Consider the following 26,546-nt stretch of genomic DNA (forward strand, 5'->3'; position numbering starts at 1 on the left):
AATTTGTTTGTTTTTTTAAAGGTTAGTTTCAACATATAATTTCTGTAGTCAGGGGAGGAACTACATAGTGACTAATAGAGCTTAAGCCCTGGGTTCCCAAGTGTCAAGGGCCCACAATAATTGAATTGTTATAATAAATTTTTAATACTCATTCATTAACAGTGAGCACTTATCGTATAGTAAAAAATAATTAATATTAATAATATAATAATAATCATTTATAGTATTATTTGTTTAATTTTACCCCAATTTAAAGATTCTTAATCTAACAAAAAATGGGGCCCCATTGGACTTCAATAAGCCCTAGGCCCCGAAAAACCTAGATCCACCCCGTCTGTAGTAGATGATATTCTGAAGATTGTGTGTTACGGCTGTGGTGCATTATATGGCTTCGTGGGGCCCAGGCGAATTTGAAATTACAGGGCTTCGTGTACAATAGTGTTGACTTCAAGCATTTTTCAGGCGGTGGAAATATTTTCTTATAAAAGATTGGTTTGGGGCCGTGTGGATCTCAGGTAATTGCCCTTTTTGCCCATAGAATAACGAGCCACTATGTTACAGAATAAGAAAAGTTTCCAGCTTTATTTGAAATCCCCAAACTCGAGATGAATGGCCTAACCTGAAAACTTTTACCCAGTTTTAAGTTAGATCTTTTCTATTTTATCTAAAAAATTTATGGGGCATATAAGCATGTGCCTATGCACACTGAACTAAACGAGTGATAAGCAATATTTACTTCATTAACCTTCATTAACACAGCGATGATAGGTTTATAATCTGTATAGCTTTATGATTTTTAAATGTGACATATCAAATGATACTCCTAAATATTTAAATTTAGCTTGTGTATAAACAGTATGTCAGTATAAACAGTATAATGGTAAAACTCAAGTACTGTATTATCGAACCAACTGCACACGGGCGTATAGTCCGTCCCCTTCATAATATACAGTATTTGGTAAATTAAAATATTGTTTCTTCTTTGTTATTTAGAAAAATATTTTGGTATATTTTTTTTTATTATTAAAATCGTGAACAGGTAGTCGGTTTTTATAGCATATAAAATTAATTTTTTTCGAAATTTAGGGAAAATATTTGATATAATTAATGTTTAAAAATTTTAAATCGTCACGTGTCTTATTTGAATTATCTTATCAGTTTTTTAATACAGAGTCGCGTAGTGTCTCCATCTGTTGTCGAAAATACGAACAAAAAAACTCGAATTCGTTTCTTTATTTTACCAATGTTTGTATAATAAATAAAATCACAAATCAGGGGTTTTTTTTAAATATATATTCAACAAATACATTGTAAAAATAGTTTTAAATTCCACCATAAACATGCCACATGCCATTAATGCCAACCGTGATGACCGTGATCGTGATGTCCGTGATCGTGATGTCCATGATGTCCGTGATGTCCGTGATGCTCGTGTCCTCCGAAATGCGAAATATGAATATGATGAAAGTGAGGAACGTGATGAAAACCATGTATAGTATTCGTGTGATGCTTCACGCTAAAATACGCATAAAATTATTAATTTAAAATAAGATACTAAAATAGTAAGCGCATAAAATTACTTACGGGATGGGGAAGTAAACTTGTTTATGCCCGTGATGTCCGTGATGCAGTGGTATAGGTATCGGAATTGGTAAAATCGAGTGCCCTTTATGACCACCACCCATTGACAAGATAGCCGCTAAAGCAGCCAAGCCATGCCCACCTTTGTCACCACATTCCGTATGGTTAATCATGGATGCTATCGTTATCACTACGATCAACACGTAACTCGAATACCGTTTATCCATGTTGAATCTAAACATAAATTAATATATAATTCTACAAACGTTTAACCGAATTATATTGTCATAATAGAAGTATCGTTTAAGTGAATCGCTAACCTACCTGCTGTTAGTAGAGAACCTTTCAGGATGCGGAATAAATATTACGAGATAAGTAGAGTAACTTGGCTTAAATAGTGTGGCATTCAATCATAAAATTGTCTTAGTTTTTTGTGATCTATTTTCACAGATTTCCTTTTTTTCAAGGTCAATTGTTTTTTTTTCTGAATTTCGCTCTGGCATTCATTACCTAACGTTGTTTAAACTACGTTTTCCTGAACAAAATTTTACTTAAAGGAAATTCTATTCCATATTAAACGTCAATGAACCAAAAAGAAGCTCATGCATTTTGTTTTACGCATATATATGTCTACACATAGACATATTTAAAAAAAATTAAAATAAAATAAAGTTTAATTCATTTGTTTACTTTTATTCAGGTTACAGAACATTGACAGCTGTTTACACGGTAAGTTACATGATTTATGTGGCCATTTTTACAGGATATCAGGTAAATGAATAATGAATGTTAATCTGTTTTAGGTTATTTACATAAAATGCTATCAGGTTTTTTCTTCCGGTTTCGGCAGCAAATTAGTTTATATGTTGCAGCGAAGTCACACTTTCTTGTAAATAAATTATTAATTTTTATTGGTAATTCAATAAAAATTTAAGAGTTAATAAAGTTATTTTATGTTATAAATTTTAAATATAATTTAATTATTTTTAATTAATTAAATTAAGTAGGAATGAATTTAATGTTTCGTATTTGTTCACATTTACGCTCTTAATAATGTTAATAAACCTCCAAATTTAATATAAATTATTTTAAAACTACATAAAATATATTAAATTAAGTTAAATAATTAATTATTTTATAATTTTTAATTTCAAAATTTCAAAAAAGTTTCAATTTTCGTGTATAAAGCGCATTTTTTTTTTAATTAAAAAAAGAATAGAAAGGAATTTCTAGTTTGAAGATGTTTAGTATCGTCTAATGATGCACAAGTTATTGACCCATTATTTTTAAAAACCCGTTGCACAATTAATGACCCCTAAATTTAAGGAAGTTTTATGCTATTGATGATATAGCCGTTATTTCTTTGTAAACTGCCATTACTGAAATGGTATGACCGACATATTTTTTTCATATATAAGATTTTGTGTAAATTTTAATTCAGTTTGTCGTACGAAAACCTTTTTTATTGCAGCTTATATGATATATATACATGTTAAAATATGCCTATATAAAATATTAGATTCTATATATTATAAAATATATACTCCTATTCTTGCAGTGTTGTTATGGGTGTGGATGGACTTAGACTTGTTGTGGACCTAAGCTATAATATATAACAAGCCCTTCTCTTCCAATAATGTAAAAATGTCAGGTCCTAAGCTATAGAGGTCCTAAACTGGAGCTCGTTTAGCTTAAATCCAGCCTTGGCTACGAATTATATACTACATTCTTATATTATTAATATGGTTCTGTATGTTATAAACTTATCTTGCATTCTTTTATGGTACTAAGTGTTATACATTCCTACACTACACTCTTACATACTGCTGTGCATTATAATTTATATTCTTGCAATGGTGCTTTATGTTATTAATTACATTTCACACAAAAGAACCAATTCATTATAATATTTCTTTATTAAAATACATAAATTTATACAATAAAAACGTGAAGTGATGAATATAATGTTTGCATATTACCATCCACTATGCCATCCGCTATCCCAATCCTTCCATCCGTGATCATCCTGAATTGCAACGTATTTTGTATGAAATTCATGGACACTATTAAAGAAATAATAAAAATAAATAATTACATAAATTATTTTGTAGACAAGTTAGCACTAAAATTTACATATATTAAAACAGCTTTTGTTTATTTTATATTCTTGTTCTTCCCCTTTGAACTATCCACTATATTATACAGAAACTATACGATGTATGTTATATATGTTACTGTGAATGACCGATATGTGGTGAATGTCAACATTTTCCGGTGAATGTCAGCATTCACACAGTCGTTTCGTGTATGTACGAAATATTTGCTAAATATCGTTATTTCTCACTTACACCGGCAAATGTCGACATTCAGCATGCACTGATGGTGAATGTTGAATAAAAATATTTTTATTATGTTAAGACAAAAATGCAACTTTTTAATATGTCAAAATAGGAGAAAGCTTAAGTAACAGCACATTTAAATAAACTGTTGAACCTAAAACAAACAGTACATTCTAAATAAATTGTGATTAACGTTATACAATCTTATTTATTGCAACAACTTAAACTGTTATGGCACTTTGAATTGCACAAGAGTCCAACTTGCTTTTACAACTGCATTTATTCGTGGAACACTTCTTTTTGCAACGACAGCGTGTATAGCCTTGCCCTCCACTTTTCGAATTAGCTGCAGCTCTCAGTGATATTTCTTGAGAAGAAATATCATCTACGGAAAGTAACTTTTCTTCACAAATTACGAACTGATTACGGGTATAAAGCTGCTTGAGAGTACCATTTTTACCATTTTTGTTTACCATTTTTGTTTACTAATTTAAAAATGTCGAAGTCTTCTATTCCAACAACAACCGCCAACACATTTCGGGCATCTGTACGTCCACGGTCGACATCATTGACTTGCATTTGCACGGTATCACCAATTTGAGCAGTAAGAAACGGCGAAGAATTTAGCGACAGACTGTCGCCTCTCTGTCGACATCTGCATCTCGGATGTCGTTTCGACCTCCACCGAAGCTTATCTGTGCTTGTCGACATACACCGGCGATTGTTCGAATGCATATAATATAACCGAATATTCGGTCTTTCACCGACGTATATTGTATGTGCCGACATTCACCGGAGAATATCGACATTTTCTAATTTCGGTCTTTTACAGTAACATATATATAATTTTGACGATAAAATTATATACTTGTATTATTAGTACATATTTAATTGTAAAAATTGTTACAAGAAACTCTTAAATTTTAATAACAGCAAATGAAACAGAATATTATATTCCTGTTTAATTCTGAAACATTTGTTGTAGTAGAATCTTCGGTTTTATTCTTGAGATAATTGCTTAAAATAGAACATTAAATTTTATTATTTAATCTTGAAACAATTGTTGAAACAGATTAATTACGTTTCAATTTAAAAAACACGTGAAAACATTTTTTTAAAAATGCTTTCTCATATAAACATTAAAAATCAAATTATTATAAATTTGATATCGTGTTTCTAACTAAAGTAATTTCAATTTAATTAGGGAAAGAAACGAAATTAATTTAAAATAATAAAAACTTGAAGAATTAGACAATTAATTTACTAAATTTCGATCTACAAGATCGAATAATCTGTAAATAAATGTAATTAAAAAGCGATTAATTTAAAAAACAAACTGATTTATATCAAATTTATTTTTATTATAAAAATACTTTTTTAAATCTATAAAACCTAGATAAATACAATCAATCTATAGTTTACAATTAAACTAGGTTAATGTCTGAGTCAAAATAATTTCGTTTAGTCTACGTAACTTTCTTTTCCTCTTTTCCTCGGAGGAAAAAGTTAAAGTCTTACATGAAAATAATAAAAAATAATTATTTTAACTTTGTTCAAAATAAAGATATTAATAATAATAATAATATAGGAGACACCTTTTGTATCCAATTTTTTCCTTTAACTAGAGGAAAATTTTTGTTAACAGTTGTGATTGAGTTTATTATTTATTTTTATTTTTGAAAATAAATACGAAAAAACAAGAAAATAACTTACGGATAAGGAACAAATATCTTTTTCTTCTCCTGATGTATTTTGATTGGTATAGGAATAGGAAGAGGAAGAATTATTTTTTTAGGTGCTAGTGCCTTAGCGATGAGTCCAGCTGCTAGAATCTTCTTCAATTTATCGCCGTCCACTTCCATAATTAATAATAATTGAAGAGTTATGATGAAAAGTACACAAATTTTCGCCCTCATCATCTGTCAAAACGATATTTATCGATTGTTAATAATTAAAAGCTGTTAAATTTATAATTAAAGTAACCCGAATGCAAGAAAGCAGGTGAAGTTTCCTGTAATTTGATAGCTCTTTTCCTGCTTTGTTTATCTTAAAGTACAATTAATTTAAATGTCAGAGGGACAAGTTGGAAAAAAATAGCAAAATTAACATGCAGGATGTTTTAAAACTTAGAAATATTTTAAGAAATTCCGAACAAAACTGTGTAGTGATGGTTTACGCCCTTTGAACTTTAACCAAATCACACATTAAACAAGTTTAAAGTATGAAAATAAAGTTTAAACCAGTTTAAAGTATTATACAGAATGCATTCAGTTTTTACGTGATAAAAATTTAATTATATTTTAATAATTTTAAATGTCGACACAAGAAATTTAATTAAAATTACACTATTTAGAGAAGTCGATACTAAATACAGATCAGCTAACGTAATAATTCAATTAAAAAAGTGTTGTAAGTGATTTACTTTACGTCTCGGTACAAGTAAAAAAATAAATTACATAAAATAAGGCTTACTTTTACAAGGGAGGCTCGCAGAATACGAAACAACTTTCTCTTTGAAGAAAGATTTATTATGATAATCCTCAGTTCCGGCCGGTCTTCTTAAATAGCGATCACGAATGAAAGTAGTTCTTTGAACCTCTTACAAAAATAGTATCACCTTAACATATTTAACTCCGCCTCATTTTCTCCATCTTTACCCTTTACGTATCCTAAGGGAGAGAATGTAATTAGAAAAACTCCGATTCATCCATTCAAAAAAAGCTAATTTTGACCACTAAATGGTTTCCAAAACGTATNTTTTAATTTAAATTTCTGTGTAATTAATACTCACGGTTTTCCTATCGCATGGTATTTTGTATGTACATAAGGTATGCTTTCCACGGATGGTATAGAGTAAAGAAACACCATAAAACATAACGTTAAAGCACAGATGTACTGTATTTTATTCATTCTGTAAAGAAATACGTTAATTCCAAGGCAAATCTTATATAAACACAGGTGTATTAAATATAAAATAACATAAAATACCAAAAACAATAACATAAACTAACATAAAATATAACATAAAAACAAATCCTGTATTTATTATATAGATTTAATGCAAGATATTATTTATATACAAATTACAAACACTATACTATACACTGTGTAGTATATTTTAGTATATTCAATGACAGATTAAGACCTTCAGGGGTCCCTAGGCACAGAACTTTAGGACACTTCTGAGGCCTGGATATTATATTACATCATAAATTAATAACGTTTAATTGTAAAATTGTAAATGTAGTGCCTAGTGAACAATCTGGAACTGAGTGTATTCAACTATACTATTCTACACTACATAATATATATATACTATAGACACTACACAGCAAATAAAATTTATTTTTTTCTTTTTTCTCGGTATATAATAATAATTATAATTAAGCTTACATTATTTATAGTTTCATCAAGATAATGATTAATTTCATTGATTTATACAGATGAAGGTTGGACGAGGAGAGTACTTTTAAAGCAAAAACGATAAAATTGGATAAATTGAAGGCGACAGGAAAGAAAGTAGGGATATTTTTAGTAAATTTTTACTTATTATATTACTAATTTTACGAATTTTTATATAAAAAGTCCATTTAAAAATAATAAAAACAGTAAATGAAATTACATTATACAAATTTCTTTAACGTTAATATAATTTTAGGAACTGTAAAGTATATATTATTCTTGTTATTTATCAAATAGTAAGACTAATCATTGAGATCTTTAAATATAAATTTATAAATAGCGTAACTATAAATGAATTTATTATAAAGATTATAAAAAAATCGATTAAAATGTTATAATCTAGTTTTTAAATATATTAATCGCTAATCATTTAAATTAAAAATCTATTTATAAATGCCATCATTTATCGTACATCAAACTCGGCAGAGTTCATTGCATTATTTTGGAACTCGAAATATTCTCTTGGTTAGTTTCAATTAATCATTTTATGCTGACGTTAACGGAGTGAATACTTCAGAAATGATGTTATCAGAGGTATTATTATACTTTTAAAACAATATCTTAATCTTATGCATTTTGCACAATATGCTAATTACATTTACTTCACCATAATGAAGATTCATGGAAGAGGCAAGTCGAGCAAAAGAATCTCTCCAACTAAAAGTGGATGCTGGAAATAATTGAATTAAAGTATTTTAAGGTAAAAATATGTAGACTTTTGTACTTTTTATAGCACTAAAATGTGATTTTTAATCATATTTTATGCAGAGAAACTGAAATTTCTAAATTAACACGCTCTGCGAATTGTGTTTAAGGTACGAAGAGTGATGATTAAAGGATCAAAGTTTAGATTCCTATATTTTAATATAATTTAAGTCTATAGATAAGATATTAGAACTGGTATAAGGCTGTATATTGATCCGTTTGTTTATATTCTAAAAATAAAAATTCTATTTATAACTGGCGAAATGCAATTCACAAGTTATTATCCTTTTGGAATATTTTTAAAGCTAGATTTATTTTTTTCTTCTTCTTCCTCCATCGAGAAAAATGCATTTCTATTTTCTAAATCTGTTTGAAAATGGGTGTGAAAGTTACAAATTTTCCTATTGCCTTATTGTTAAATGCCAAGGGCGATATAAAAAGGAAATTTTATCAAAAATAGAAACGATTCGCCCATCGTTTGACCTAAACCCTGAAACATAAACAGTGAACGAGGAGAAGGAGAGTATTTTGAAAAGGAAAAAAAAAGAAAGATAAAATTAGATAGATTGAAGATGATAGGAAAGGAAAGAGAAAGGAAATTGGGAAAGGGCGTAGTCTGTTTTGATTCAAATATTTTTCCTTGGTAGTGAAGATGATGCTAAAAATGGATTCGTGTCTGCAGATTTTTTTTTGGAGAGAGGAAGGATAACTTAAGTTTTAAAATTCTTAACTTAAATCTCTATAAAAATAATAAGTTTACATAATATTTACTTAAGAATTTGCTTAAAAAACTGTGATAAATCAATAGCATTTCCTGTCTACCCACGCGCTACATATGTAATTTATAGGGCACATTGCCTTTAAGTCGTGTAATTTATTACTTAAATAAGCTTAAATCTTTATATACAAGTTATAAAAACATATATATAAATAATTTAATAGCAGATTACCGAATTTTATTTTCTATAACATCAATCAAATTCATCACCTTTAAGGAGACGACATCTTATTCATCGTCAACGGACTTTGACGTGTTAATTAGTTTTATGAGCGGTAAATTTCGTAAATAAACCAGCAGAAAAATGAAAGTTAAAGATAATAATTAATTAAAACTTAATTTAAAAAACTTATATTTTGTATTAAAACCTGTCCAAGGCGAGAGATTCGGAAGATATCGCAACGATAGGGCTTTGACAAAAACAAGTCTATAGCCCTGTTTTGAATCAAAGACAAGGAAGTATTTTCCGTTTCCTGGTTCGGATTAAGTAAAAGTAATAATTTAGGTCGATTAACTAGGTGTCTGAGTGAAAGTAAAATATCACAAATGGGTGAAAACGTTTACCCAATTTATAAAACAGGTTTTATAAGAAATATGTTAAAACAAATAATAAAACCGGATGAAAAATTCATATTTATTAAATTTTTAAATTATAAAAGCTTTTATAATAAATTGCACATAAAAAACAGGCATTTTATAACATAAATATACTAGAATAGCAACAAAAAAACTGACATTAGCTAAAATCTAATTCTACCATTTTTAGAAAATCAACTACTAGTTACAGAATGCTACTTGTCTATAAACAAGTACTTTCTGTATTTATCTTTAAATATAATTAATATTTATTATCGTTATATTTATCTTTCGCAATTTTTTTTTAATCTTTACTTAATCTACATTAAAAATGTATTAACAGAATGTGCTAATATACTAATAANAACAATACGGACGAACCTCCATTAAAAGCCATCTGTAAACTGCAGTCTTTTTTTCAGAAACCTCCAAATAACGGCCTTTTTAATGCTCCCTTCAGCATTCGTTCTTCATAGGTTAAACAGTAATTGATTTACAAATAACTAAGTGAGAGTTTTAAACAATAATAAAAAATTATCGATCTCTTTATTATTGATTTCAATAATCCAGAAATAACAATAGTTTTAATTAATTAGAGAGCATGGATGCACAGATGGTTTTTAATCATAAGTTGAGAGAAGTGACCAGTTATAAATGTGGGCCTTACCACCTTCTAAAGCCATAAAAATATATAAATAAAATCAATAAATGGTAACAATGTGTTTTTACTTGTAACTTAAAATTTATTTTGATAAAACATCACTTTAAAACCATAATGCTTTAGAAGCGCGGTTTGAAAGTGCAACGCAATAGGAGTGCCCCTTGTGTTGCGTTGCTTTATAGCAATCTCTCCCTCCGGGAGGACTTTCTAGAGAAACTTGTCCTTATTTATGTGACACACGTGAAGAAAACTCGAAAACTCCACGTGGCCAGCTCGTTTGCAAGGCGCGACCACCTACAAAATTTAAGAGATTAAGACGATCAGCGTTCGGTTCTGGGGCCAAGTATCCTTTCTAGGTCTCCTAAATATAATTTTTTTCCTGATAAAAGAATGTCCTACTGATATTACATCTTCCTTGAAACGATTTAATTTACTTATAAACAACTGAAAGATGATTTAAACAAATTATAAATAAATCAGTGAAAACTTTATAAATATCAACACGTTAGTTAAATATAGTCATTAGAAAATAAATGACTATTTTATATATATAAATTTAACTGATCTGATATGAAAATTGAACACACAAAGTTTCGGTGTAAGTTAATGTCCAAGTTTCAAAAAAAGTAAGAGGAAAAATAGACAATAGACCTACAACATTAATCTGATTTTTCCATCGTATAATTATCACTCGATCAGAATCATATTTTCAGAAATAAATTATAAAATAATAAATGAATAGAACAAAAGACTACTTTTTGTATCCCTCTGTGCAAAATTTCAAGGCGCCTAAAATAGCAGGGCCTCTTACAGGTAAAGGAGGTCCTGGTCACTTACCTTTATGAGGTTCCTCGTATATTAATTTAAATAATAAAATTTGACAAAACAAAGATTATTTTCCTTGATAAACATAAGGATCATTTGGTCCAACCCTCAAAAACACAAGAAATTTGTATTTTTGAGGCCTGGAACAAATGGCTTAATGGCCCCTTTAGTGATAAAGCCTGTCCTATAGTTATTGATCTAACCAGTTATTATTATCATTATCTACTATTTTTATAAAAATTTCGGTTGATTATGTAGGTTAAATGTCTGTAATATAAACTTATCACTATTGTCTATATATTTCTTTCAAATAAAATTCAATTTCTTATTGTAATGCGGCTATTAATATACCGAATCACATGTTTATTCACTTTAAAAACATTTATATTCTTAGCCTATTATTTAAATGATTGATCAATTAATTGTATTGTGTAGTTAAGTTTCTTATCAAAATAAATTTATTTAATCATAACTTTAGTTTTTAAATTGAGTTTTAATTAATAAAATCTTACAGAAAGTTAAAAATATAATTAATATTATATCGTTTAACTCGTACAGTATTTGCACAAGATTATACACAAGAGATTATGGAAAAAATGAAGTAAAATATTTTCAGTAGATGAAAAAATGGCGGTTCTCTTTATTACATACGTGGAAAATTCTTAACAGATTTTAATGTAGATATAAAATTAACCAGAAATTACTTTAACTGGAAAATGACTAAGTACATGAATTATATAATTATGATAAACTTTATCCATATCTAAGTACCTTGAGGCAATTCAATGAACAGTTGCCCAAAGGGAAGAACAAGTTGGCACGTTTGGGCATTGAAGGCAAGTTCTCTGGAATTTACGGAACACGTGGTGACTGTCCATAATGGAGTTTCAAAATGAGTCAGGGCCTTAGGTGTTGAGATTTAGTCACACACTGATGAAAATCTGCCATAATTCTTAGTCTGTTCTATATTAAATCTATAAATTTACAAAATATTTTATAAAATTTTATAACTAATATTGTGATATGTAGGCTTACATTTACATTTAAAAGAGTAAACTTTAAAAAAAATTAATTTCTTGTTATTAATGTAATTAAAAATAAAGCAATAATCAGTAATTTATAACGGAAATTGTTTCTTTTGAATCGGTTTTCGCGTAAGGTAAAAGGTAAAAAAAAAAATTATTTTTAGGCTTATTTTGATACACTTTTCCGTTTTTTTGTGGGTCACGATGCGACTTGAATATTTTAAATTCGATTATATTTTTTTAATACATAAAATTAATGAACAAAGCCAAAAATAAATGAAGTGGGGCGAAAAACAGAGCTCTTCTACACGTGTTTTTAAAATATTATCACTTTAATTAAGAAATATTACACTTGCTTAATTTTCTTTAAATTATAATGAATAACTTTGCTAATTTTAATTTTTAAAAATTGCTTTGGGTGGTAACAACTTTTCCAGATGTCCCTCGTATATACAGAAAAAAAAAATTCATTTTTTTTATGATGAATAATTCTTGAGATGTAGATCGTGATAGACAGACATTTCGTAAAGTATGTAGGCTTTAATCAATATTATATTTGACGATATAATTTAAAAACCTGTCTTCCGTTTATGAACCAGCATTGAAAGTCATGAATTGTTATATAATGACTAGAATTAATATATATTTTTTCTATTATATCATTCAAATTATAAGTAAATTGTTGTAAAATTTTAAAATATAAATTATTTCAAATATAAAATTTTAATTATAAACAATACGGACGAACCTCCATTAAAAGCCATCTGTAAACTGCAGTCTTTTTTTCAGAAACCTCCAAATAACGGCCTTTTTAATGCTCCCTTCAGCATTCGTTCTTCATAGGTTAAACAGTAATTGATTTACAAATAACTAAGTGAGAGTTTTAAACAATAATAAAAAATTATCGATCTCTTTATTATTGATTTCAATAATCCAGAAATAACAATAGTTTTAATTAATTAGAGAGCATGGATGCACAGATGGTTTTTAATCATAAGTTGAGAGAAGTGACCAGTTATAAATGTGGGCCTTACCACCTTCTAAAGCCATAAAAATATATAAATAAAATCAATAAATGGTAACAATGTGTTTTTACTTGTAACTTAAAATTTATTTTGATAAAACATCACTTTAAAACCATAATGCTTTAGAAGCGCGGTTTGAAAGTGCAACGCAATAGGAGTGCCCCTTGTGTTGCGTTGCTTTATAGCAATCTCTCCCTCCGGGAGGACTTTCTAGAGAAACTTGTCCTTATTTATGTGACACACGTGAAGAAAACTCGAAAACTCCACGTGGCCAGCTCGTTTGCAAGGCGCGACCACCTACAAAATTTAAGAGATTAAGACGATCAGCGTTCGGTTCTGGGGCCAAGTATCCTTTCTAGGTCTCCTAAATATAATTTTTTTCCTGATAAAAGAATGTCCTACTGATATTACATCTTCCTTGAAACGATTTAATTTACTTATAAACAACTGAAAGATGATTTAAACAAATTATAAATAAATCAGTGAAAACTTTATAAATATCAACACGTTAGTTAAATATAGTCATTAGAAAATAAATGACTATTTTATATATATAAATTTAACTGATCTGATATGAAAATTGAACACACAAAGTTTCGGTGTAAGTTAATGTCCAAGTTTCAAAAAAAGTAAGAGGAAAAATAGACAATAGACCTACAACATTAATCTGATTTTTCCATCGTATAATTATCACTCGATCAGAATCATATTTTCAGAAATAAATTATAAAATAATAAATGAATAGAACAAAAGACTACTTTTTGTATCCCTCTGTGCAAAATTTCAAGGCGCCTAAACTAGAACGATTCTAAAAATAAATAACTGGAATAACGAAATATTTATAAATTACAGAAATATGTCCCAGTCGTTATACTTTAAATAATTTCTATTTAATAAAACTCCATTCTATAATACACAAATTATAGAATGGCTCTAGAAATTATGTATTGATATAATCTCAAGCTTTATTGTATAAAAAAAAATGCATTATATATCCTTGGATGCTTAGTTTATGCATGTAATTAATTCGGGATTTTATCTCCATCAGATATTATTATAATATATAGTTATATATATTATAAGTAGACAGATAAACTCAAAACATGGCGCTAAAGGTGATAATTTCTATTTTTATATTGTGAACCTGTTATATATTCATTATACTACAACACTATGAAATAATTTATTGAATTTTTTAATATCAAAACATTACTTACGACATTTATTTTTTATTTTACTATATATAATAATTAAGTAATTTAAATCTAAATTACCTGATAATTACGCTTACTTACTGATATATTTTATACAGTAAATAATGTTTATAAAAATTTTAAAATATTAATTTGTTTTTAAAAGATTTTTAAATATTTAATAGAGAAATCAATATGTATAAATCTCCTTTAAAATAAAATGTTATATTATTTAAATATTAATCAATAAAAATTAATATATTGATTGATACTTGCAGATTTGGAAAAAGGAGGTGCCAGCAGGACCATTTGCATGAGCCCGTTATAGCTTCATGGGGCCCCGTGTACAATGTTGACTTCAGTTATTTTTCTCCGAGGGAAATATATAAAAGATTGGTTTGAGAGCCCTGTTGGTGGGGGCCCCCAAACAGGGTAAAAAGGGTAAAATCCTATGGGTAAAAAGGAAAATTGCCTAAAGTTCCTTCTTACCCATAGGATAACGGCCGACCAGATACAGAGGATCCCCAAAATTTAGTCTTTTATATAAAAAAAAATATCAAAAACGTCCATAAAGTTTTTTTAGATAATAATAAAAATGCTTTTATTGATTTTATTGATATATTTTTATGGCTTTCAGAGATAGATAGGGCCCCATACTAGGGATTTGAAGCGAGCCCCATCTTTCATCTTAGTGTCTAGTAATCTAATTTATTTAATAATTTAAAATTAAAATTAAAAAAACAAAATAATTATAATATAGTTTTTTTTTAAATTACAATTTATAAAATAGAAAATATTTAAATTTTATTTCTAAGTCATTTCGTTCATTTAATTAATTAATTGAACGCATAATAAATAAATAAATTCGTTATTTAAAACTGACCAGTTTATTTACCTAAGGTAATTTATTTTCATTAAAATTTAATTATAATTAAAATAATGAAATTAATCATTTTTAAATTTAGAATTAATTACGTTTAAATAACGAAAATGATTACTTTAAATAGAGTTAATTGCGTTTAACAATGAAATTGATCAATTTTATTTAACAATTGAAAGTTAATTACGTTTTTAAAATAATAGACAGATTATTTTTAAAATTTATTTATGGAATTATTTAAAGTTTTAAACAGTGACATTATTATTAATTTCTACAATAGAAAATGAATTCCTGAAAGGCCATAAAAGTGTACAGCACTTTTAATATATTTATAAATAACATTTTAAGTATTAATAATAATTATTTTATAAAGTTAACTATTATTTATATTTTAAAAATTATACAATTCTTAATATTTTATTCTATATTATACCCTTCTTATAACATTCTTTTTCAATATTATAGAACAAAAATAAAGTATAAACTTAAGTAATACATTAAAAATTACACATTAATCAGAACAGAAGGAACTCATATTTTATTCAATAAATCAGTGATTAATCAATAGAACATTTTTTGATAAAAATTCTCTAATCCTTCATTAACCTTACACGTATTTAATTCTGAAAAATAAATGTGCCAACTTTATTTAATAAATTATGGAAGAGGATAGAATATAGGAAAAAGTTAAAACTTTTACTCTGATTCTATACATAAATATATCATAATACCTATTAATGAATTAAGGAAAACAGAAAATAACATATTTATATACATTAGAACCATTTGATTGACCTAATTATGTCGTCTTTGATTTAATGGTGACTCTATTAATGTTTTTTTTCTGATCAAATTTGTTTCCTGTTACTTAGAAAAACACTGCATTAACTTAAGATTTTTAATAAAATAATAAATACAAATTGTTTTTTTTATGATTAATTTAAATTATATAAACTTTAACATATTTTAATAACCTTCTTCGAGGAATACAAGACAAGAAAAATGGAAATAGGAAGACTAAAGCTGGTTTTTTAATGTTCCTATTTGGATATTTACGAATATATAAATAATAATATCAATAATAATGTCCCTGTCGAGTGTAAATGAGATAAATTATTATTTCTGTTCTAGAATTTAAAGATTTCTTATAACGATTCCAGCTTTTGTATGGTCTAAATAAACTAAACCGTGAGTTCTCTTTTATGGTATAAAATGAGAATCACATTTTCCTGAATTGGATCGACTGAACAAACATCCAGACATCCTCCTATCTAAATTTACACTTAAATAACACAACTTAAACAATATAAAAGCTCGATGCATTATTCAATTCTGAGTTTGCATTGTAACCATTTACATATAAAATATATTTACTCTTACTAAAGATTGTTTTTTTTAATAATTTATATACGTAAAAATATACTTAAATATGTTAAATTTGTATTTAAAATTTGGTTTTAAGTGTTTAAGCAATTAATGAATATTAATCTATAAAATTAGATTGATATACAGGGTAGCCCATAAGTTTGGAGACATAATTGTGTTAATCTTTGTTTACTCTTTTACATGGTGCTGAGTAAGGAGGAAAGAATCCATGTTTAATGTTAGGGACTATCTAACTTAAGAGTTTAATATGATGCAACCAGGTTGCACACCAAGCTATTTGTATGCAGCCTGTTAAACTCTTTAGCAACTTCACATATTTGCAGGTCCACACCATCAAAACAATTGAATTCGTTCCTCCTTATTCAGCTCCATGCTTCACCTGTACAGTAACGCATTATCCTACGGGCAAAAAGGGCAATTGTCTGGGGTCCCCAAACCAAACTTTTATAAACTAATTATTGTAGTAATAGTGTAGAAATTTAAATTTGTACCCTATCTGGGGACCCTAGATTGCTGGAGTGGTGCAAGTGCTGGGTGCACTGGCGTTAAAAAAAACGAACGTGAAATTTCTCAAAAATTCCCTCGAAGATAAATATTTGAACACTGTACAAAGGACTCTTAAATCAAATTCGCCTATGCCCCATGAAGCTATAACTCGCCACTGCACGTGTAAAAGAAAACACAAAGATCTATATAATTTTGATTGTTCCAGACTTACGGAACATACTGTATAAGTAATAATTAAAGCAGCATAATAATGCCGATTGCATTGTTAATATTATTGCGTTTGTTGATAAAAATTACTTAATGGATATTAAGGATAATTCAATTAAAGTTAAGAACTCTCAGAAGGACCACAATAACGATAAAAAGGAAAATCTTTCGTTAAATACAACCAGTAATTCTATAACTGGAACCATTAACATATCACGATCCGATGAACCAAAATGTCGTATATGTTATTATAATAGCCAAAAGGAAAAGCTTATATCACCATGCCAATGTAAAGGTATAACGTAAGAATTTATTTTTACATAAAATTCAAAACAAATAAATCATTAATCAATTGTGCAAAAAGTAAAGAAAAATTAAGAGGATAAAACTAAATACAATCAGTTCAAAATCATAAATTTATTTACTGAAATAGGCGGCCCAAAACTCGGTTAACCGATATTTAATCAATACTGTTAGCTGCATTCGTGTCCCCCTTCATGGAATTTATCAGTTACTTAATACAATTCATTAATAAGCGATAATTTTAGCAACAAGTAATTAAATTAATTTAAATTATAGATAATTTGAAACTGAATTCTATACTTTATCCTCGTTTGAATGATCGCTTCTTCTATATTATAATCTAGCTAATTGCGAAAATTGATATTATGGTAATAAAATCAACAAAGATAATTATTACTTTGTTGATATTTATGTAATTAACTTTATAATAATTAATATTAACGATTTTATATGATTATATTTAACAATTTTGATGTAAATGATCAATTTTAAGACTCTCGCGATCATGTAAATCAATAAAACGCTTTTATATTCCTATGTTATCTCGCTGCTATTCTTGTAGGAAGTAAAAATTTTACAAGCTCTAGAATTTTTTATTTTATTTTATTCTTTTGGTTTTTTTATCGGTGGAGGAAAATATCTTATATGTTTGCCTGCAGCAGTGATGTCTCACTGCATGATGTTCCTCCATGAGTATTGTACTTGAAAAAAACATCACCAACTCCAGAATTTCTACTGTCAAATCCAAACAAAACTACGTGAAGTAAATATATTTCTTTTTCTTGTGATACAAGAGACACACTAAACGTCACTAAACCTTTTACTTAATTACAATTAGGCATTTAATATAATTTAAAACAGATTCAAAACAATGTTTTCTTGTAGAATGTTTTCCATATTCAAGAGTAATCAATCCAGTTCCATGCTTGATTTCTTCATTTTTCATGCTGCATGAATATTTTTTTTTTTTTGTTGAAAGATGAATAATGACGAATTATAACAGTCTTCATTATTCATCTTTCTTTCGTATAATTTACAATTATGAATATTTGTATTAATAAATCGCACACCAAACCTTGAATCAACGTCTAAAAATAGGAAATGAATATGGCGGAAAATTGTAGCATTAATATTTAAATTCTTCTAATTCTTGACTCATTTTCATCTTTAAGGATAATTTAATATGGTTATTTTCCTCTGGTAAGGTTTTCTAGGAGCTCACATACGTTTTCGATATACACTTAGCGTGACACTAAACTATAATATAAGAAGGCCCTTATTCTTCATTAAATAATAAATTTAAAAGCTGTGGTGTAATGCTATTTGCTAGTATCTTGTTTAGTTATATATTAATTTGTGAGAGATCCATTATTCGAAAATCAACACTAGCTAGGATCCCATTATTTATATGATGTCACATATCTTACGAACTTTCACATTAAATAAATCTACGCTTGCTTAGAGCCTCTCGGAAGTTAAAATGGCTATTGAATGTCTAATTTTTTTATGTTACAGTTTATAAATTGATGAATGAATTTTTTATATATACAATATTAATGATTATTTCTATAACAGTTTTAAATATTCATTCTTTCAAGCTTAGAGAATTTTAGAAAATAAATTATTAAAGCAGAAAATATAATAATATGATGATGATATATTTTTTAACTATCTGCCCTGTGGACACTAAGAGAGCCTTTTTTTAGGTATGACACCTAAAAAAGATGGTGGATTCGACCAGATCCACTATGATGAGATTGGGTGGTGAGGGAGGTTGGGTTCGTTCCTCATCATCAATCTTCTCATTGGTGGCTGAATAACAGGACACCCAAAAAGGTCCACTTAGTGCCCACAGGGCAAAGAGTTAATAAATATATATATTATATATATATATATATATATATTTTTTTTTTATCATTATCTATGTATCTGAGAATTACCATCCCTCTAAAAATTCCTGGAGATATTCGATCTTCAAGGATTCGATCTCGGGTCCCTCAGAGGTAGTTTGGCACCTTATTACATCGTTATGGTTTTATGCTTTTTTTAAAGATACTTTAAACATTTTATAAGTCTTTCTTAATGTAAACTATAGTGTTTTTTGAAATTGGATGTTAGAAGCACTTACATTGATAACATTTTTACTTTGTGTTATCCATCAACACCTTCCACTCTCCATATTAAACAATATATCTTGTATCAAATAAGAANAAAATTTGATCACTATTTAAATACAGTATTTACTTTTAATATTACCGATATGTCATCGAAAAGAAAACGTGTTATATTATCATTAAAAGACAAATTAAAGTATATGCTTCCATTATCCGGATTTTTCCTTATCCGGACTACCTTCATCCCCAATTAGTCCGGATAATCGAGGTTCTACTGTATGTCTAGGTTCTATTGGACTGATACACAGAACATGCTTACAAAAATGGCTAGAGACTCGTGATACAAACTCATGTGAATTGTGTAAAGGGGAATATGCAGCTACTCGAACTTCAAAGGTATAGAATGATAAATAATAAATAATTATGTATTTTATTGTAAACAACTGATCTATATCTCACAGACGTTTTACGATTGGTATCGAAATTCAACAACTCAACAACAAGTTAGAAACATCTTAAAAGATTTATTTGTTTCTTTTCTTCTAACACCATTATTTTTTATATGTATATTCATATTTATCGAGCAAGCAATCCAATATACTAAAAGCAAAAAGGATGTTTCATCGCTTGTAAGTGCAACCGTGTTAGCCATCTTCTTATTGTTCGTGTATCTGTTGTATGTAATTGGCAGTTTCAGGTAATTTTAATCGTCGTTTTTAAACCGAAAGAATAAAAATTCAATTTTATTATTTCGTTTATAAAAATTCAATTTTGATATTGTTCAGATATCATTATAAAAATTACCGCACTTGGATGAATAATAATTGGATTGTAACATTATCCGAAGATGCGGAAGAAGGTACAATTTCGGATGCTGGAAACTCATCATCAAATTTATCCTCGTAAATAAATAAATTTTTATAGTAATTTTAATTCTTTAAACTGATTAAATATTAATTTACAGAGATAATTTCCCTATTCAAATTTTAATAACACCAACAGCTGAAAGAGGTATGAAATTTTATCAAGTTCGAGTCCATCGTGATAATGGAGAATCAAATCATTTTAAAGTTTATGAAGTTTAATTGATGATTTATAACCAAATTAAGTTATATAAAAAATAAAAAGCGCATTTTTCTCAATCACTTTATAGTCATTTTTTTGCCTACAGTTAGTTTAAGTGACACAAAAACTTGTTCATGCAAATTACTCTGCTAGTAATCGTGTCCACATGTAACCTATAATATTCCATCTCGTGCAACGTTATTGGGTACATTTTGATATGAAGTTCTAGTTTTTTTAGAGAAAATAAATCTTTATGATTTATTTTTCCGAAATAGAATTCTTTGTAAGTCCATATTTTTATGGTTCTGTACTTAGGATTCTTGTCGTGTTTACTTGCTGTTTGTTATTAATCATTTTGACAGCAACTTACGTTATCATATGTTCGAAGAAATTTACACACACACATACGTCTATACTGTGTGTATATATATATATTATAAGCTGACATGGGACAATATTTTTTATAAAACTCTATACTGATTTTAATAAAATACAAGTAACCCAATGTTGAGTCAATAGAATAATAGGCCCATCATGTTAAGTACTGTGTTATAAAATATGAACAGTATCATTTTGAAGGAAGTTAGTACAGTATTAATGTAATAATAATTTTATGTTACGCGAGGTTCTAAAGTTTTATATAAAGGGAGTCAAACCCCTTATATAAGTTGTATAATGTAAAGGTCTACTGTACAAGAATCATAACTAGTGCTAGACTAATACAAATGTATGTAAGACTGAATATTGACAAGCGTAAGCGAGTATCTGAGGCCCTAGTATTTTAGAAGTTCTGACATATATTTAAAATTAAAATATTGTATTTATTCTGTAGAAGATAATTTCTAATTAAATTTTATTTTGGCTTCTTTATTAATTTATAAATTTTATAAGTTTATGATAAAATTCAAGATATTTCGTTTATAGTAATGAAATTATAAAAATATACTTAAGAAAATGTAGGCCTAAAAACTTAAGTTCAATAAAAATAATGAAAAAATCAAGTATATACGATAATTATACGATTAAGCACTACATAAAGTATTCATAAATCAAAAGTTTAGCTCTGTTATTTATTTTATATGTCTTTTATATCGTCGTTTGTGTAATTATCGCACACAATATACTCATTGACAAATAATAAATTGCGCACTAAGGAAGAAGCATTGAAATACAATATAGTACAATTTAAAAGAAGTCTTTATTACCTTGTAGGACCTCCACTTGACTAGTTACAGACATTTTAGTGCTTAAAGGACGGAAATAATTAAAAGAATAATTATAATATATTTGAGCATGGAGACGTACAGAAAACATATGCTGTCTTGTGATAGATTTGCCCAAAGTGTTGCAACCGCTATTCTATCAATAGATCTCTAATATTCGAGATGGTTGAAGTTGCGTCATGTTAGGCCAAAGTAGTGTGGCAACGTGACGAAGACATTCCTAGAAAACCCTACCTGTGTTTGCTGTGCATTGTATTACTGGAAAATAGATTCTCGTCCATACCATGAAAGGTAACACACGGATTTTCTAAACCTACGTTGTGCTGTCAATGACCTTCGGACTTTTACTATATGGATAGCCGCTATTATATGAGATGGTTACCCAGATCAACACACCAATAATGGAATACCGTTCGCTCAACAGTAAATTGGAGCGGAATTTAAAGCGCTCCGCTAGCCAGTGATCCTCCACATACTAACACGGTGGTTCGTTCCCAAACAAAACCAGAATTCGTCGCTAAGAAAGAAGCTTCCAGTCCGCAGTGATCCACGCCTCTCTATCATGGCAGCATTGAAGACGAAGTCGATGATGTTAGGATCCTAATGGTAGGACGCGTAGAGGTGCACACATGCAGAGTTGCCTCTGCTAGTCGCCTGCCAATGGTATAGAGAGAAGGTTCTGAATTGAAGCTAAATAGGTGTGCCTGTCAGGTATAACGGTACGTGTGTAGCAGGCTTAATGTCTTTAAATGTGTCAAGTAGGTATGCCTGACTTTCGAAGACCTCCAAACAAGGGATATTCTGGAAATTCTAAACATGGTGATCTTTTGAGGATAATAAGATAGCTATTTTAATGCACTCCATTAGCATTACCTGGCATAACTGTAATCACTTACATACAATTACATACAATTAGACCATAACTGTAATCATTTACATACCTGTCTAAGACAGCTTTTAGACGGAAATTTTTAGTAATAGATCAACTTTATTTGGGTGTGTAACGTTTTCGTCAATGAGTATAATTATTGCAAAGTTTTAAGTTTATCATTAAGTTAATTTATGGTAATTAATCTTATAAATTATTGAGTCAAATATCCATAATTATTCATAATTTAGTGCATAATTTTTTACTATAGATGTAAGAGTCTAAATTTAAGAATTATGCAAAGAGCTCGACTTACATAATTCAACTGAATTCAAAGAATCATTTAATATTTAAATGATTGTTTAATTCTAGAATGAAAATAATTGATATTAATGTTTTTAATGCTAATTTTGTGTAAATAATAACTAATATTTATAAATAATTGGGTTTTTTACTTACAATTTAATTTGTTATCAATCACGCTGTACAGCTTTCTAGTTCTTTACGTAAGTATAAATTTATTTATATTTCGTATTATTACTAAATGTAATACTTGTGGCATAATGAACGTTTTATCAGCTGGATCGTTAGAGATTCACATCTAGTAGTAAGCAGCTTTCTGGTTCTATTCCTTATCACAGGCATTACGAAAAAACAAATCCCAACATAATCGAATGATAGCGGTTCAGTCTGTTGACAAAACATTGGAACACTCAGTCAATAAATAAATAAAATAAGCACACGATATAAGCTAATATAATATTTATTTCCTTGTAATAATGATAAGACATAAACAGAATTATTCTAAATTGAACATTGAAAGAATAAAGATATTAACACAAAATGGTGCTGCTGTATTTGGAAATAGAACAAGAAAATCGCTTAAAAATGTCAAATAAATATATTTTTTAAATACATTTTTCATTATATTTAATTTTCGGTAAATGTAAACTTACCACCATTAAATGGCTGGCGGTAAGGTGTTAGTTTACATTCATGAGGATCTGGGTTTTTAGCCTGGCCTTAGGGATGAAGAACGATGCCTTCGTACTACCAAGTACGAAGGCATCTTTCTTCATCCCTAACACATAAAGGTCTGTCCCATTACGGGTCAGACCTTTATGTGTTACTCGTAATAGACGTAATTGTTCCCGACCTCCCAGAGAAGGCAACGGGAAACCACTCTGGGTACTAACCTTCCCTAGTAAACACCTTGGCGTATTATTAATCTGCGCCGGGTGTCGCCGACGTCAGAACTCTGATATGGCACGACGAAGAAGAAGAAGAAGTTCCCGACCACATAGCCTAGGGAAAAATCCCCAATCTGGATCTTGAAGCCCTCCGGGACCGTCGTAAGGACTAGGGATCCGGAATAGGGATTTTTCCGGAAAAAACTTGCGGACTTGTATTGTACAAAAAATAAAATCTTGAAGGCTGTTTTATTAACACGAAGCAAACATTTTAAAGTCTATGCAGGCCGTCGCAAGCTTGAATGGACCTAGGATTGAAGTTGGTTCCTTTTGTCATTATTTTCTTGAATAAATGAATTTCTTTATTAATGTCAATCGACCATTAGAAGAGTCCAGCGTTCAGAAGCTATGTAGACTGATTCAACTTTGGACTGTAACTTTCATTTATCTCTAGTTGTAAATTCTGGACTTTAGAAAATGATAAATGGAGAAAATCGTGAAACATTATTATTAACACTTAATAATAATTAAAGGTTATTTTAATAATTTTAAATTAATTTAAAATGAATTAAAATCCATTTTGAGATTGTTCGAACAAGATAAAATAAATACAGTAGAGCCTCGAAAACTCGGCCTAATGTGCACAGAAGGGTGGCCGAGTTTGTAAAAATGCCGGGTTATCGGGAATGGGTTAAAAAACTAAGTATGAGTGTTTCCCCAGAAAATACTGTACTGTATTTGTATGTATTGTTTACTTGAGAATACAACAGAGAATAAACTGCCCAAATACCCTTAAACAAAGGAAAAGTACACCCTTTATAAAGGCATAGAACCTTTACTACATGAAAATGAATAATGAATACACTGAGTACAGTAATTTACCTGATAAGACAGACCTCAGAAAAATACATTATGAGGCATAAAGCTGTCTTTATCATGAAAATTAATTAACTAAGGATTTTTTGCCCTGCCAGGGTGTGGCCAAGTTATCCGGAGTGCCGGGTTATCGAGAGCCGAGTTTTCGAGGCTCTACTATATCAAATTTAAAAACTTATCTTTAATATAAAATGTTTTATACTAGTTTTTATAAACATTAAAAGTTTTTAATAATGTATTAATTTTTTTTCTATTATGTTTAGTAAAATTTTTTAATTAAATATAATTTTTTCTTGTAAATCGTTAACAATTAGTTTAAACAATAAACAATTCGAATCCTCGTCATTTTGAGCTTCATCGGCAGCATTAACAATTTTTGATAATGCTGTCGAACCTCCAATAAAGACCACCTCTAAACAGCGGCCATTTTTTGGGAAGGGAATCAAAAATGTACACAAAATAACCTCCAAACAACGACCATTTTTATGGTCTCGTCAGTGGTCGTTGTCCAAAGTTTGACTGCATTAAAATTGTAAATTTAAATTTTTATGAATTCAAATAAGTGTGACTTCATGAGTGCATCTAAAGTTGTGAATATGTACATATTTTAGAAGGATTTATTTGGTATAAATTACACTTTTTACATTATATTTTTGATTAAAATATTAAAAATCATTACTGTATATGATTAAGGATATAAAAAGTATGTAACAATTTTAAGATGATAATGAAAATTTATATTAATGTAATTTACTAAAAAAACTCGTTGATGAATTGCAAGTAATAAAACTTAACTTTACAAAGAAAAATTCTTAATTATAATTTACTACAAAGAGATTTTTTGAATAACATTCATATGATAATGAGTAGTAAATAATTTCCTTAGGATCTGGCAAGAAATCGCTTTAATATACATTAAGTGTCACTAGGTTCGTTGTCTAGTAAAGCAGCTTTAATATAACAGGATAAACAAGCCAATGGCATAATTCGTTTTCAATGAAACGGACTAAGCCATTGGCTTGCTTATCCGGCTATATTAATGCCACTTTACTAGGAAACGCGCTCATAATGGTTATTTGTATTTCGTTTAATGCTAAGGTTGTTTATTTGGAAGTTGTATGGCAACTCGACACGTGGGCCATCTGCTGCGAGGGTTGCCTCCCGGGAGAACATTCTATGAAAAACGGGCCCCTATTTAGGTGTTACAAATGTGAATAAAACCCGGAAAACTCCACGCGTGGAGTTTTCCGGGTTTTATTCACATTTTTTCACATTTTTATTCACATTTTATTCACCCCTTTTGCGAACCCACTGAAGTTTAATGTTAAGAATATGGATAAATGAGATTTTAATCCAAGATTCATATTCTCAACATATCACATGAAATCAAATAAATTATGCCCTTAAGATTTTCGTTTTTGTTATTTATTCAAACAATTCAATATTCTTTGAGGCACCAATCTAATGGTGCTTCAATCGATTCATTTCCTGTCGAGAATTTCAGCTTTATTATATTAAATTCACATCATAACGATGCCACGTGTGATTTTACATAAATACATCTAGTAAATATGTCATTGATATAACACGTCACGTCATACGCGACCAGTTACCGCCGTGTTGAGTCACAGGAAGAAAGACGTCATCGCTTAGAATGATAATTATCCTTAATAAATACGATAAAAACTCCATTAATCCGAAATAACAGAGAGATTTGCTGGATTAAAGAGTAATTCGGGTTGAATTGATTTAAATGT

General features: G+C 28.7%; 2 protein-coding genes and 2 long non-coding RNA genes across 6 annotated transcripts; 2 read left to right on the plus strand and 2 right to left on the minus strand.

Annotated features, from left to right (window-relative positions):
• Positions 1-1,278: 1,278 nt before the first annotated feature.
• Positions 1,279-2,148, minus strand: LOC111626886 (histidine-rich glycoprotein-like). Its single transcript, XM_023370407.1, has 3 exons — positions 1,906-2,148; positions 1,585-1,815; positions 1,279-1,516 (listed from the first exon to the last, which is right to left on the minus strand). The coding sequence occupies exons 2-3, from the start codon at positions 1,806-1,808 to the stop codon at positions 1,354-1,356; spliced, it is 387 nt and encodes a 128-aa protein (XP_023226175.1). The 5' UTR covers positions 1,809-1,815; positions 1,906-2,148; the 3' UTR covers positions 1,279-1,353.
• A 4,562-nt stretch (positions 2,149-6,710) lies between these two features.
• LOC111626887 lies at positions 6,711-12,900 on the minus strand. Its single transcript, XR_002756942.1, has 3 exons — positions 12,701-12,900; positions 11,699-11,901; positions 6,711-6,831 (listed from the first exon to the last, which is right to left on the minus strand). It is a non-coding gene; the product is annotated as an uncharacterized LOC111626887 (long non-coding RNA).
• On the plus strand, positions 7,369-14,914 carry LOC111626888. Its single transcript, XR_002756943.1, has 4 exons — positions 7,369-7,439; positions 7,809-7,916; positions 8,000-8,082; positions 14,449-14,914. It is a non-coding gene; the product is annotated as an uncharacterized LOC111626888 (long non-coding RNA).
• Positions 14,915-16,519: 1,605 nt separating this feature from the next.
• On the plus strand, positions 16,520-20,700 carry LOC111626889 (E3 ubiquitin-protein ligase MARCH3-like). 3 transcript variants are annotated; one of them, XM_023370408.1, is made up of 5 exons: positions 16,520-17,445; positions 19,854-19,963; positions 20,029-20,264; positions 20,353-20,469; positions 20,532-20,700. In XM_023370408.1, exons 1-5 carry the CDS (start codon positions 17,244-17,246, stop codon positions 20,650-20,652), a joined length of 786 nt encoding a protein of 261 aa, XP_023226176.1. In that variant the 5' UTR covers positions 16,520-17,243; the 3' UTR covers positions 20,653-20,700. The 3 variants fall into 3 exon arrangements, with proteins under 3 accessions (XP_023226176.1, XP_023226177.1, XP_023226178.1); XM_023370409.1 differs by having other exon boundaries at positions 20,570-20,698; XM_023370410.1 differs by having other exon boundaries at positions 20,353-20,426; positions 20,532-20,685.
• The last annotated feature ends 5,846 nt before the right edge of the window (positions 20,701-26,546 follow it).

The sequence above is a fragment of the Centruroides sculpturatus genome, unplaced genomic scaffold (assembly GCF_000671375.1).
Source record: "Centruroides sculpturatus isolate CEXI.00-Female unplaced genomic scaffold, Cexi_2.0 scaffold433, whole genome shotgun sequence".
NCBI lineage: Eukaryota > Metazoa > Arthropoda > Arachnida > Scorpiones > Buthidae > Centruroides > Centruroides sculpturatus.

Excerpts from the sequence above, each read along its gene's own strand:
- LOC111626886 (XM_023370407.1), bottom strand. The coding sequence starts at position 1,808 with ATGGATAAACGGTATTCGAGTTACGTGTTGATCGTAGTGATAACGATA. Across the intron at positions 1,517-1,584 it reads CAAGTTTACTTCCCCATCCC|CGTGAAGCATCACACGAATA; the intron begins GTAAGTAATTTT and ends TGCGTATTTTAG.
- LOC111626889 (XM_023370408.1), top strand. The coding sequence starts at position 17,244 with ATGGATATTAAGGATAATTCAATTAAAGTTAAGAACTCTCAGAAGGAC. Across the intron at positions 19,964-20,028 it reads CAGCTACTCGAACTTCAAAG|ACGTTTTACGATTGGTATCG; the intron begins GTATAGAATGAT and ends TATATCTCACAG. Across the intron at positions 20,265-20,352 it reads TATGTAATTGGCAGTTTCAG|ATATCATTATAAAAATTACC; the intron begins GTAATTTTAATC and ends GATATTGTTCAG.